The sequence below is a fragment of the Hypanus sabinus genome, chromosome 25 (genome assembly GCF_030144855.1).
Source record: "Hypanus sabinus isolate sHypSab1 chromosome 25, sHypSab1.hap1, whole genome shotgun sequence".
Taxonomy (NCBI): domain Eukaryota; kingdom Metazoa; phylum Chordata; class Chondrichthyes; order Myliobatiformes; family Dasyatidae; genus Hypanus; species Hypanus sabinus.
In genome coordinates, this window is record NC_082730.1 from 2,992,270 (window position 1) to 3,007,564 (window position 15,295).

General features: G+C 44.2%; 1 protein-coding gene across 2 annotated transcripts in view; it reads right to left on the reverse strand.

The window, feature by feature from the left end:
• Positions 1-15,295, reverse strand: part of LOC132380940 (T-lymphocyte surface antigen Ly-9-like) — a 50,058-nt gene that overhangs the window by 18,243 nt on the left and 16,520 nt on the right. For both annotated transcript variants that reach the window (XR_009507879.1, XM_059949920.1), the window contains exon 2: positions 3,362-3,682. Coding sequence is in view for 1 of the 2 variants with exons in the window: in XM_059949920.1 (XP_059805903.1) it covers positions 3,362-3,682 (321 nt within the window). In the remaining variant the exon portion in view is untranslated. The remainder of the gene's footprint in view (positions 1-3,361; positions 3,683-15,295) is intronic.

Sequence of the window (15,295 nt, forward strand, 5' to 3'; positions counted from 1 at the left end):
TGGATCAGATGCAGACATGGGTGGGGAAATGTGGCTGCATGTTGATCAGGTGGTAAAGAAGGAACTTTACATTCTTGCCCTCTTCAGTCGAAACACTGAGTTCAAAACGCAGGAAGTTATGTTGCATCTTTAAAAACTCTGAAAGGGCTGCATCTGGAGTATTGCAATCATTTCCAGCCACCCCGTTAAAGGAAGAACATGGAGGCTTTGCAGAGGGAACAGACATTTACCATTAGGTGCCTGGATTGCAGGGCATGTGTGGGAAGAAAAATTTGGACAAATTTGGGTAGTTTCCTCTTAGTGTTGGAGGTGATACAAGCTTTTGACATTTTTAAGGACACAGATGAAGTAGACAGCCAGTATTTTTCCCAGGGATGGCATGATAGCGTAGTGGTTAGCACAACGCTTTACAGTGCCAGTGAACCAGATTGAATTCCCGCTGCCCATAAGGAATTCGTACATTCTCCCCGTGACCACATGGGATTCCTCTTCGTGCTCTGGTTTCCTCTCACAGTCCATTGACATTCTGATTGATAGGTTAATTGGTCATTATAAATTGTCCTGTGATTGGGCTGGGATTAAACTGGGGGATCGCTGGGCAGCACAGCTCAAAGGCCCTGAAAGGGTTATTCCTGCTGTATCTCGATAAAATTAAAAAAATCAAATAAAATGTGTCTAATACCAGAGAATGTGCATTTACAGTGACAGATGTAAATTAAAAGGAGATATGCGGGACAAGATTTTCTTTAGACAGAGAGTGGTGGGTGACTGAAATGGGCTGCCGGGAGTGGTGGAAGAGGCAAAGGCCAGGGAGATTTTTGAGGGGCTGTCACATACACACATGAATTTGTCGAAAATAAAGGCATATGGAGCACGAACAGTCAGAAGGGATTAGCTTAACTGGGTTCTATTAGCAAAGAGTTTGGCAGCACATCACGAGCTGAGGATCTGTTCTCATGATGTGCCATTCCCCACGTTCTGACGTTCTCTTCCCTCCAATGGGAACCTGTTAAACCTGGGGTGGAGGGGTTTTCTCAGCCGGACATTGCTGTGTGAGATTATTGTGAATGTTATATTACTGTTAGAGTGAGTCAGGAGCCATATTGCCGTGTGTGAGTGTGCTGTTGTGTCCGTGTACTGTGTCACTCACTGGGACACTATATTCAGTGTAATGAATACACAGGGTCTCACTCAGCACAGCACAGCATGAAGGCTGAGGAATAAACACTGTGCTGAGCTCAGACCTCAGTCTGGGGAATAAAGAAGCAGTGTCCTGGGAAACAGGACAACAGAGATCGCTGAACATGACAGACCAGGCCTTTGAACTGGGGTTACAGAAAGTCCTGTGTAACTGACCCACTGGTATAGACTGTTCAGCCATCCACCAGTCCCTCCTACTCCTTCGGCCCATCTCCTGTTCTCCCCTTCCCCATCTGATCATCTCCTCTGGCCACGGACACACAAAGTTCCCCATTGAGATCGAGGTCAGACCAACCCTGGTTTCAATGAGTGGGGAGCATGCTGCAGGGGGGCAAAAGCCCTCAAACTGATCGTTGGACAGAATACAGATGGGAGGGTTAGCATGTTTGTAAATGAGACAAAGATTACCGGTGTTGTGGATGGTGAACAGGAGTGCCAGTAGATGCAATTGGACATGGATCAGATGCAGACATGGTGGGGACATATGACTGCATGTTGCTTGGGTGGTAAAGAAGGGACTTTACATGTTTGTCCTCATCAGTCAAGACACTGCGTTCAAAAGTCAGTAAGTTTTGCTCCATCTTTAAAAACTCTGATTAGGCTGCATTTGGAGTACTGCATTCATTTCCAGCTAACCCGTTAAAGGAAGAACGTGGAAGCTTTGCAGAGGGAACAGACATTTACCATCAGGATGCCCGGATTACAGGGCATGTGTGGGAAGAAAAGTTTGGACACATTTGGGTTGTTTCCTCTGAGTGTCGGAGTTTGACAGTAAACCTGATACGAGTTTATAACATTTTTAAGGACACAGATGAAGTAGACAGCCAGGGATGGCATGATAGCGTAGTGGTTAGCACAACGCTTTACAGTGCCAGTGAACCAGATTGAATTCCCGCTGCCCGTAAGGAGTTTGTACATTCTCCCCGTGACCACATGGGATTCCTCTTCATGCTCTGGTTTCCTCTCACAGTCCAAAGACGTTCTGATTGATAGTTAATTGGTCGTTATAAATTGTCCGGTGATTGGGCTGGGATTAAACTGGGGGATCGCTGGGCAGCACAGCTCAAAGGCCCTGAAAGGTTTATTCCTGCTGTATCTCGATAAAATTAAAAAAATCAAATAAAATGTGTCTAATACCAGAGATTGTGCATTTACAGTGACAGGTGTAAATTCAAAGGAGATATGCGGGACAAGTTTTTCTTTACACAGAGAGTGGTGGGTGACTGAAATGGGCTGCCGGGAGTGGTGGAAGAGGCAAAGGCCAGGGAGATTTTTGAGGGGCTGTCACATACACACATGAATTTATCGAAAATAAAGGTATATGGAGCACGAACAGTCAGAAGGGATTAGCTTAACTGGGTTCCATTAGCAATGAGTTTGGCAGCACATCACGAGCTGAGGATCTGTTCCATGATGTTCCATTCCCCACGTTCTGACGTCCTCCTCACTCCAATGGGAACCCGTTAAACCTGGGTTGGAGGGGATTTCTCAGCCGGACGTTGCTGAGTGAGATTATTGTGAATGTTATATTACTGTTAGAGTGAGTCAGGAGCCATATTGCCGTGTGTGAGTGTGCTGTTGTGTCCGTGTACTGTGTCACTCACTGGGACACTATATTCAGTGTAATGAATACACAGGGTCTCACTCAGCACAGCACAGCATGAAGGCTGAGGAATAAACAGCTTGCTGAGCTCAGATCTGAGGCTAGGTAATTAACAAGCAGTGTCTTGGCAAAATGGGATCCCTGAACATGACAGACCAGGCCTTTGACCTGGGAATACAGTGGGATCCCTGAACATGACAGACCAGGCCTTTGACCTGGGAATACAGTGGGATCCAGGCATCAGTCCCTCCCACCAGATCAGCCTATCTCCCGTTCCCCCTTCCCAATCTGCTCAATCCCTCCAGCCTCGGAGGCAAAAGGCTCCCCATTGACAGTTTGATGCTTCAGCTCTGTGTCCAGTCTGCAGGATGTAGTGAGTGTGTCCTCCAGCCTCACACTGACTCAGCCGCACTGCATTGGGACCGTGAGCCCAGCTCTGGACATTGGCAGTCTGTGGGGTTCAGTAAAGAGGGAAAATGCAGGACCTGCTCTCACCCATTGATTGGGGGTGTTTCAGAAACTGATGAAACCCGGGCCCCTCCGTAAGGTCTCACTCACCATCAACCTGCAGTCGCTTTACTCTCTGAGTCTGTGCTCCTGAACGTGCTGTAACGGTCAGCTCATAATCACCAGCGTCCTGTTTCTGTAGATCACGGATTTCCAGACTGAAGTTCCCGGGATGAAAAGTTATCCTTTGCTTGTATTCCTCAGGTCCGTAATAGTCAATGTTCTTGTTTGAATATGTCACTAGCTTCTTTCTGGGTGATAACAGTCTCCACACAACCTCAGCAATGTCTGGTCCAGCCGGGATCTCAGCAGGTAAGGAGACCGAGCCTCCCTGAGCTCCGTTCACAGATGTAGGGGAAGCCCCAGTCCCAGCTGAGGAGAGAAGAGGAGACAGTCAGCAAGTGAACTCAGTGACTGGAGTGTGAAAGAACCGGGAGGGTCACAGTTACAGGAGCAGGCCATCGGCCCTTCAGCTAGCATCTGACTCTGAGAGTGTCCCAGCACACAGTGGTGGTGGGGGGGGAACAGAGTGAATACTCTCTACACCTGCCCCGAAGGAAGGAAGCTGCAGCCTGCAACCAGATATCGATGGTCATGACAGTGGGACACAGACATGGCAAATGGGATCCAGTCCGGAGAAAGGGTGGTTATGATGTTTAGAGAGAGTGAACTCAATGAGGGAATGCAGGAACCACTGTCTACACCAGGGGTGGGCAAACTTTTTGACTTGTGGGCCACAATGGGTTCTAAAATTTGACAGGGGGGCCGGACCAGGAGCAGATGGATGGAGTGTTTTGGTAATACACCTCATAAGAGAAAATAAAATATCATGGGATATGTAGAAAACATGTGCTCTAATTTCAATTGAAAATGAACAAATGCATTACAACAAAGTATCTGTCTTTGTAGTCCCATGGTTTTTAGCTATTTATTGAAATGACTTTTAAAACACTGAAAATTAAATGAATAAAATACAGCTTTTTTTAACAGTAACAGTTATTATTTTAAAGCACTGAAAATTCTGTTATCCTTCAAGATATTATCATCATCACTCTCCTCCTGACTGTCTTTATTTCAAAAACGGTAGGAGATGCAGGTCTACTTGTCCTGCTCCTTCTTATTCAATTGTCCCCTGTGCCAAAACTCAACGACCAGCACAAAGACAGAACAGTGACAGCGCGCCAGTATGCGGAGCACGTTATTTGATCTGGAGCACATTTTTTTATTTTGAGAACGTACGTGCACCTGCGCACTACTCATGTCCATCACTTAACAGAAATGACATGTAACATGTAAGGCTTATTGAAAAAAATATTTTCAAATGCATTTTTTACATAACACAACAAAGAAACTTATTTTTAATTTCAGTGGGAACAGTGTTGTTGGTCTCCCTTTTTAGCCAGCGCATCAAAGTCTGGATTTAGTTTTGTTGTGGCGATTCTCAGGATGGATCTGAGGTGTTGGTCAGTTAACTTGGATCTGTGGCTGGCTTTGTTGATGTTCATGACGCTGAACGCCTGTTCACACAAATAGGTTGAGCCGAACAGTGAGTAAAGCTTAAATGTGGAGTAATACGCTGCACCTCAACAAAGGTCAATATGTAGCGGTGTGCTACATGCAGCGCTAAAATTACGACACGGAGTCGGTAACTGCAGTCGAAGAAAAAAACTTTATTCGAAATCCCCAGCCTCACTTTTAAGCCTCCCTCAACCTGCCCCCCGTGGCGCAGAGGCTCCAAAGCTCTGTGCTCGCAAATCCCCGCAGGTTATCTCCCTTAGCCGGAACGCTGGCTGTGAGCCGGTTCGGATGTGCCAGGAAATGGGTCGCCACAAATGTATATAGAGTGCGTCATCTATTGGGAAAATGCCAGAATTGCGGGGAAAAAATGTTAACAAGGTTTATTAATATAATTTCATCAAGTTCTGCGGGCCGGATTATAAAGCTTAACGGGCCGCATATGGCCCGCAGGCCGTAGTTTGCCCATGCCTGGTCTACGCAGTCCCTTCACCCACTCCCAGTGCACAGGTCATATACAGAATGGAGCTTGTCCACACTGTCCTTCTGCAGAGGTTGACAGGTTCCTTTCAGCTGACCCTGACAACTGTGAATCCAACAGTGACGTTGTAGGATTAGTGTCTAAATTTGTTCCTTTTTATTGAGCTTTTCCTTCAGCTTTATGTTCAAATAATCACCTCTTTGCGGACTTTTGGTAACTTGCAGTATGTTTGGTACTGTATTAGCGTTCTGTAGTTTCTCGTATGCAGAGCTGAATCGTGATTCAAGTAGTACTCTGCTCTTTCTGTCTGCCAGTATCTGCTCACAGGTTTCTGTTGAAAAACCCATCCGACCGGCTTGCAGTATAAGAGAAGAGTTTGTGGTCACGTTACTTTGTAACACACAAAACTCTAGAGGAACTCAGCAAGTCAGACAGCATCGACAGAAATGAATAATGGGAAATGAACCTGGTCAGGTGTCAGATTTCTCAGTGGGAGAGCATTTTGGAGATAGTGATCATAATTCTATCTCCTTTACAATAGCATTGGAGAGAGATAGGAACAGACAAGTTAGAAAACCATTTAATTGGAGTAAGGGGAATTATGAGGCTATCAGGCAGGAAATTGAAGGCTTAAATTGGAAACAGATGTTCTCTGGGATAAGTACGGAAGAAATGTGGCAAATATTCAGGGGATATTTGTTTAGCTCTGTATAGGTATGTTCCAATGAGACAGGAAGTTATGGTAGGGTACAGGAACCGTGGTGTACAAAGGCTGTAATAAATCTAGTCAAGAAGAAAAGCTTACAAAAGGTTCAGAGAGCTAGATAATGTTAGCGATCTAGAAGATTATAAGACTACTAGGAAGGAGCTTAAGAAGGAAATTAGGAGAACCAGAAGGGGCCATGAGAAGGCCTTGGCAGGCAGAATTAAGGAAAACCCCAAGGCATTCTACAAGTATGTGAAGAGCAAGAGGATCAGATGTGAAAGAATAGGATCTATCAAGCGTGACAGTGGGAAGTGTATATGGAACCGGAGGAAATAGCAGAGGTACTTAATACTTTGCTTCAGTATTCGCTATGGAAAAGGATCTTGGTGATTGTAGTGAACACTTGCAGCAGACTGAAAAGCTTGAGCATGTAGATATTAAGAAAGAGGATTTGCTGGAGCTTTTGGAAAGCATCAAGTTGGATAAGTTGATGGGACCAGACAAAATGTACCCCAGGCTACTGTGGGAGGCGAGGGAGAAGATTGCTGAGCCTCCGGCGATGATCTTTGCATCATCAATGGGGACGGGAAAGGTTCCAGAGGATTGGAGGGTTGCGGATGTTGTTCTTTTATTCAAGAAAGGGAGTAGAGATAGCCCAAGAAATTATAGACCAATGAGTCTTACCTCAGTGGTTGGTAAGTCAATGGACATTGATAGGATGCAAAACTGGGCCGAGAAATGACAGATGGAGTTCAACCCAGATAAGTGTAAAGTGGTTCATTTTAGTAGGTCAAATATGATGGCAGAATATAGTTTTAATGGTAAGACTCTTGGCATTGTGGAGGATCAGAGGGATCTTGGGGTCCAAGTCAATATGATGCTCAAAGCAGCTGCGCAGCGTGACTCTGTGGTTAAGAAGTTGTATGGTATATTGGCGTTCACCAATCATGGAATTGAATTTAGGAGCTGAGAGGCAATGTTGCAGCTATATAGGACCCTGGTTAAACCCTACTTGGAGTACTGTGCTTAGTTCTGGTCGCCTCACTACAGGAAGGATGTGGAAGTCGTAGAAGGGGTGCACAGGAGATTTACAAGGATGTTGCCTGGATTGGGAAGCATGCCTTATGGGAATAGGTTGAGTGAACTCGGCCTTCTCCCCTTGGAGCGAAGGATGACGAGAGGTGACCTGATAGAGGTGTACAAGATGATGAGAGGTATTGATCATGTGGATAGTCAGAGGATTTTTCCCAGGGCTGAAATGGTTGCCACAAGAGGACACAGGTTTTAGCTGCTGGGGAGTAGGTACAGAGGAGATGTCAGGGGTAAATGTTTTACTCAGAGAGTGGTGAGTGTGTGGAATGAGCTGTCAGCAACGGTGGTGGAGGTGGATACGATAGGGTCTTTTAAGAGACTTTTAGATAGGCACATGGAGCTCAGTAAAATAGAGGGCTATAGGTAAGCCTAGTAATTTCTAAGGTAGGGATATTTTCAGCACAACTTTGTGGGCCAAAGGGCCTGTACTGTGCTGTAGGTTTTCTACGTTTCTATAAAAAGTGAACATTTTGAGCCACTCTTCGTCTTGGAAGGAAGGAGAAACATGTCTGAATAAAAAGGTAGGGGGAGGGGATGGAGAAATAGCCTGAAGATGATAGATGAAGTCAGGTGGGTGGGGAAAGGAAAAGGGCAGGCGAAGAAGGAATCTCATAGGAGAGGACAGAGGACAACGGGAGAAATGGTATGGCGGGGTATTTCTGTTCTGAAGGGATATCATTGTGTTCTGGGGCTGTGCCCTCTGGTCAAAGAGTCTCCCTGCTATAGTGAACATTCTCTCCATGTCCATCTATCTGGGTCTTTCAATATTCAATAGGTTTCAATGAGATTCCACCAACTCCCCCCACACATCATTCTCAAAATGTCTAGGCCCAGAGCCATCAAACATTAACCCTTTGATCTTCTTGGACCCTTGGCTTCAGGTGGAGCAGAGGCCATCAATGACCTCCCATCTCCATCATCCTCCGTTCTGAGGCAGTTTCTCGAGGGTGGACCAACAATGTCCACATCATTTTATTTTGGCCTCGACCTCTCTCCTCCATGTGTTAACATATTCAAGCGTCCAAAGAAAGATGACGTAAGAAACAATGAAAACTACAGAGGTATACCCTTAATGTCGGTGGTCTGGAAGGTACTAAACAAAATTTTTCTGCAACACCTTCAGCAAGCTGTTAGCACAATATTAAGGGACCAGCAAGCAGGCTTCAGGAAAGATCACTCCGGCACAGACCAGATGGCTACCTTAAGAATAATGATTCCAATTGAATGGAATACTTCTCTCGACATCAACTTTGACAAAACCTTCGCTACTTAGACAGAAACACCAATGGGAACCAATGAAACACCATGGAATACTGCAGAAATCTGTCAATATTTTTAGGAACTCCTACATGTCATGCAAAGATACATGTAGGAACACTGGCAGAAAGCTTCAATGTCAACACTGGGCTGAAGCTGGGATGTTTGTGTTCTTTCTTGTTCCTGTTGGCAATAAGCAGGATTGTGAAACAGACAAGTGAGAAATGAATTGGATCCACTGGACTATGTGGCAACTTGATGATTGAGTGTTCGCAGATAACATCACCCTACTGTCTCAATCTAACCAACAGATAAAAGAGAGATCAGCACTCTTGACCGCTAACTCCACCATGCTGGGTCAAAGACCAAACATAGATAAAATGGAAGAGATGAAGATAAACTGCACCAGCAATGGACCCATGGTGACGGGAGGTAACACCCTGGAAGAATGCTTTCATTCCCAAGATAATTCTCACGATCTTCTCTGGACCCTCTCAATGCCAGCACATCTTTTATTCGATCAGGGGACCAAAACTCCTCACAGTACAGCAAGTGTGGTCTGACCAGTGATTTCCAAAGCCTCAGCTTTGCATTCTTGATTTTATTTTCTGGTTCTTAAAAAATGATTGCAAACGTTGCATTTGCCTTCCTTACCAGCAACTGAAACTGCAAATTAAACATCAGATTTCATCTTCTCCCTCACAAACTACAGGGCATGTACTATCAAATTGGAATCAAAATTGGGTTTCATATCACCAGAATATGTCGTGCAATTAGTTAACTCAGCGGCAGCAGGACAATGCGATACACGATAATAGAGAAAAAAAACCCTGAAATATATACAAAAAAGGATTAAGCTAAATAAGTAGTGCAAAAAAAACCAAATAAATAGTTAGGTAGTGTTCATGGACTCAGTGTCTCCTCAGAAATCTGACCACAGAGGGGAAGTAGCTGTTCCTGAATGGTTGAAGGTGTGCCTTTAGGCTTCTGTACCTCCTTCCTCATAGTAACAGTGAGAACAGGGCATGTCCTAGGTAATGGGGACATTTCAAAATGGACACCAACTTTTGGATGCATTGCTCCTTTAAGATCTTCTGGATACTATGGAGGCTAGTGCACACAATGGAGCTAACTAAATTTACAACTCCCTGCAGCTTACTTTGATCCTGCCTGGTACAGGTGTCCTCCACTTTTAAAACATTCGCTTTACGACACTTCGCTGTTACCAAAGACCTCCATTAGTTACCTGTTTTCGCTAACAGAAGGTGTCTTGACTGTTACGAAAAAAGGCAGCATGCGCCCCGAGCAGCCAAGCTCCTCCCTCGGAACTGCATTCTAGCCGCCATTGCTTAAACATGTTCCTATGAGCATTTATGCTTTACGTCAATTTATTTTGTGCATCCATTAGCAAGATGAGTTCTAAGGTATCAGAAAAGCCCAAAAGAGCTCGTAAGAGTGTTCCACTTAGAGTAAAACTAGACATAATTATGCATTTCGATCGTGGTGAATGACGTAAGGACGTAGTGAGTTTGGCTAAGGAGCCTGGGTTCACGGAAGTTGACGAAGATGATGTTGAAGAGGTTTTGGCATCCGATGACTAAGAACTGACAGATGAAGAGCAGATGTAATTGCGAGAGGAAAGGATAACAATTGAAACCGAACGCAGTAGCGAACGGCCCAAAATTGCAGTCGTCCAGGAACTGAACATGAAGCAACTGCATGAGATTTTCACTGCGTTTGACAACTCTGCAATGATTGCAAAAAGTATGACTTTAATTTTGAAAGGGTACGTAGGTTTAGGGCAGGTTTGCAGGATGTTTTGAGTGCTTACAAAGAACTGTATGATAGAAAAATGCACGAGGCTAAGCAGTCAAGCATACTGCCGTTCTTCAAGCCTTCCACATCAGCCGATGAACCTCGACCTTTGACATCGAGGCAGGCAGACATAGAAGTTGTAGTGACCTGCCTGCCCTGATGGAAACAGACAATGATAAGATGCCACCCCAGTCTCCCACCACCCCAACCTCCGATGGCTCAACCTAACACACCATCATCAGTGTGCTCACTGTCTTCCCGATTCCGGTAAGTGAAACTACACTGCACATACTTTATTTCTACTTTATATAGGCTGTGTATTTTTATGTGTTAATTGGTATGATTTGGCAGCTTCATAGCTTAAAGGTTACTGGAGTGAGTGCTTCTGCCAAGAGCGCTTGTGCCTAGTGCTTCTGCCAAGAAAGAGATTTTCACTACGGTGGATAATGCTGCAATGATTACAGAAATGTACAGTAATTCTACTTTATATAGGCTGTGTATTTATCATATCATTCCTGCTTTTCCTATATGTTACTGTTATTTTAGGTTTTATATGTTATTTGGCATGATTTGTTAGGTTATTTTTTGGGTCTGCGAATGCTCACAAATTTTGCCCATATAAATACATGGTAGTTGCTTCTTCACTTTCTGACATTCTGGCTTACAAACCGTTTCATAGGAACACTCTACCTTCAGATAGCGGGGGAAACCAGTAGCTCTCCCCACCCCCATACCAGTCAGTGATGCGGCCAGTTAGAATGCTCTCCAGAGTACACCTGCAGAAATTTGTGAGTGTTTTAGGTGACAAACCAAATTTCCTCAAACTCCTCATGAAATTTTGCCACTGTCTTGCCTTCTTTACAACTGCATTGATATGCTGGTACCAGGTTAGATCCTCAGAGATATTGACACCCAATAACTTGAAATTGCTCATCCTTTCCCCTTCAGATTCATCTCTAAGGGCTGATGTGTGTTTCTTTGTCTGATCCTTCCACAATCGGTTCTTTCATCTTACTGACATCGAGTGCAAGGTTGTTGCACTCAACTAGCTGGTATATCTCATTCTTGTATGCCCTGTTATCCTCATCTGAGATTCTGCCAACAATGGTTGTATCATCAGCAAATTTATAGATGGCATTTGAACTGTGCTAGCCACAGTCATGGGTGTAGAGAGAGCACAACAGTGGACTGAGCACACATCCCTGAGGTGCACCAGTGTTGACTGTCAGCAAGGTGAGGATGTCATTTCCAATCCGCACAGACAGTGGTCTTCTGGCGAGGAAGCAGAAATCCGAGTTGCAGAGGGAGGTACGGAGGCCCACGCTCAGGAGCTATTTGATCAGAACTGTAACTATGAAGATCCCTGCAGCACCTGGTTAAATGCTGAGCTGTACTCAATAAACAGCATCCTGAGAAGGGTACTTGTACTTTCCAGAAGATCCAAGACCACCTGGTGAGCCAATGAGATAATCTCCACTGTAGACCAGTTGTGGCAACAGGCAAATTGCAGTGGGTCCAGATTCTTGCAGAGGCAGGCATAGATTCTGGCCATAACCAGCCCTTCAGAGCACTGCAGATGTGAGTGAGTGCTACTGGACGATAGTCATTAAGGCAGTTCACATTGCTCTTTTTGGGACTGGACTGCCCCTTTGAAGCAGGTGGGAACTTCTGACTGTAGCAATGAGAGATTGAAAGTGTCTTTGAACACACCTACCAGTTGGTTGGCACAAGTTTTCAGAATCCTGTCATGTACCCTATCAGGGCCTGTCTACCTGTGATGGTTCAAACTCTTGAAAGACAGCCTGACATCAGCCTCCAAGGCAGGGATCACAACTTCACTAGGTGATGCGGGGATCTTCGTAGCTGTAGTGTTTACTAGGATGTTACCAGGGCCAGAGTGCTTGCGTTATAATGAAAGACAAAACAATCAGGTTTTTTTTTAGCCCACTGGAGAAGAAAAGCCTGAAGGATGACATTATAGATATTTATCTATTTGAAAGCCCACAAGATCACTTAGTTTACAGTGCAGATCAAAGCTGGTGGGTACAATGTCGTAAGCATCACGGAAACATGGCTGAGAGGATCAGAGGTGGGAGCAGAACATCTCAGGATATGCATCTCATTGAAAAGAAATGCATCTCATTGAGAAGGAATATGGGCGGGGGGGGGGGGTAGACCTGTTAAAATTCTATTTAAATCAATAGTAAGAAACAACATAGGATCAGAGGATGTAGAATCCTTATGGTCAGAGTTGAGGAACTGCAAAGGTAAAAACCCAACGGAAGTTGTATACAAGACTCTGAGTAGTAGCCTGGATGTGGTATATAAAATACATCAGGACATAAGGCAGCACTATGGCGATCACGGGAGACAGAGGAAACCAAATTTAGCCATGACATTAATGCCCTAATTCTGCTTTGAGATAGTATGGATAAGTCACGAAGAACACAGGATGAATAATCACATTCTTTTTCCCCAGGGTAGGGGAGTAAAAATCTAGAGGGCAGAGGTTTAAGGTGAAAGGAGAGTTATTCAGAGGCAGGTTTTTCACACCATGAGTGATGGATATATGGAACAGACTGTCAGAGAAAGCAGAAGGGGTGTGTACAGTTACAACATTTAAACCATTTGGACAGGTACACAGATAGAAAAGGATCAGAGGGATAGGACGAGCTCAGGGAGGAAGCAGACTTAAGGTGGACAAGTTGGGCTGTAGAGCTGTTTCCATGCAGTAAAGCTCCATGACTCTTTAGGCCAGTGTTTGCCCCCGTGAGAATGCACTCATAAGCAGTCCCGTCCAACACCCACACTGAGTGGTGACTTCTACCTCCCGGCAGTTTGCTGGTTAGGCTGCCTCAGCTGGATTCAGGAAGACCCCCAGATAAAGGAGATGGCCGAAAAGGCCTCCGGGACCTTACGCATTCACCGTCTATCAAAGAAGTCTCTGATCACATGCAGCATGTCGTCAGTATAAGCTGAAAGGACCACCTCCACACTCGGCCTATGTAAGAGTGTGTAGAGGAGTTTCATTCTGGGTCTCCCTGTGCTATCTTTATTAACAAAAATAATAGCTACTTGTCTAAGGAGTACTTTTACACAATGTAGTTCAAAGTGCTCTACAACGGGATAAACTGCAAACATGAATATAACATAAAATTAAAATTAAGTAAAAATAAACATGAAGATAAAAGACAAGAAGATGTTAGTTAAAAGCAAGGTTAAATAAATAGGTTTTCAGCTGACATCTAAGAGAGTCAACTGAGTCTGTATCCCTTGTTGTTTTAGGTGTTAAATTCTACAGTTTTGGAGCGCAGTTCAAAATATAGGAGATAAAGTAGGTTTATGAAGTTTAATGCATTAAGTTCAAAGTAAATTTATTATCAAAGTATATATATGTCACCATATACTATCTTGCAAGCATAATCAATAAATCCATGATAGAATAATAACCATAATAGAATCAATGAAAGGCCGCACCAACTTGGGCATTCAACCAAATGTCATCAAACTATGAAAATACAAAAATGAATCAGTAATAATAATAAACAATAAATATCAAGAACATGCAACAAAAAATCCTTGAAAGTGAGTCTATTGGTTGTGGGAACACTTCAACGATGGGACAGTGTAGCAAGGCAGACATTCTGCTTGGCCAGAAGCCTGGACTGCCTCCTGCCAAGACCTTGAATTCATGCCAGGAGCAAACAAATGAGGAGATACCTCAAATGACTAGTCTCCCTCCACACTCGCTGTCTAAATATCTGGAATTGAGGCTGAATTGTGACTGGACCCTGAGGAGCAGCCCTTGTAAAGAAGCAAATGAGGCTGTAACCTCTCACTCTCCACATTGGTACGAGGAACAGACACTTGAAAGTTGCAAAGATTACCCACAGCTGATGAGTCACAACATCAGCTGCAGAGTTCTACGGAGGACCAGCGGAGAACATTCTGCCTGGTTACATCATCCTCTGGTATAGAAGGTCAATTGTGTAGGATCGAAAGAATCTGCAGAGGACTGTAGACACAGCCAACTCCATCACAGACACAACCTTCCCCATCATCTAGAACAGACAGTGGGAACTATCATTAAGGACACTCACCATCTGAAACACGACCTCTTTGAGTTACTACCTGAACACACGATCTTTGTTTCAAGAACAGATTCTTCCCCTCCACCATTAGATTTCTGAACCATTCACGAACCTAGTAACAATACCTTGCTATTCCTCTTTTACACAGTTTATTATTTGTAATTTAGTGTAATTGATGTTTCATGGCAGCAGTACATGCCTTGCACAATGCTACTACCACTAAACAATAGATTTCACAACATTTGCCACTGATAATAAACCTGATTGGTGGTGGATGGTTGTACGAGCAGCTGTACTTCTAAGACCACTGACTCCAGGCAGACAAGCTCTGATGAGTATTGATAGTGGCTGGGTTCACCAAACTTGTAAAGACACTGCGCAGCAGAAAGCAATGGCAAACCACCTCAGTAGAAAAATTTACTAAGAAAAATCATGTTCTTTGACCATGAACGCTATGCCCATATGATACGGCACATAATGAATGAGCCATAGTCGTAGAAAAGTATGAAACTGAAACAGGTTCTTCACCCATCTAGTCTGTACGAAACCATTTAAACTGCCTACTCCCATCACCCTGCACCCTCCATACCCCTACCATGCATATACCTACACAAATTTCTCTTAAGTGTTGAAAATGAGCCTGCATTCACCACTTGTGCTAGAAGCTCATTGCACGCTCTCACAACCCTCTGAATGAAGAAGTTTCCCCTCATGTTCCTCCTAAACTTTACACCTTTTACCCTGAACACATGACTTCTGGTTGTAGTCCCTCCCAAACTCAGTAGAAAAAGACTGCTTACATTTACCCTCTCTATACTCTTCATAATTTAGTATACCTTTTTCAAGTCCCTCCTCAATCTTCTACATTCCATAGAATAAAGCCCTAACCTATGCCAACTTTCCTTACAACTCAGGTCCTCCAGATCCAGCAACATTCGTGTCAATTTTCTCTGTAGTCTTTCAACCTTACTTACATCTTTGCTGCAGGAGGGTGACCAAAGCTGCACACAATAATTCACTTAACCTCA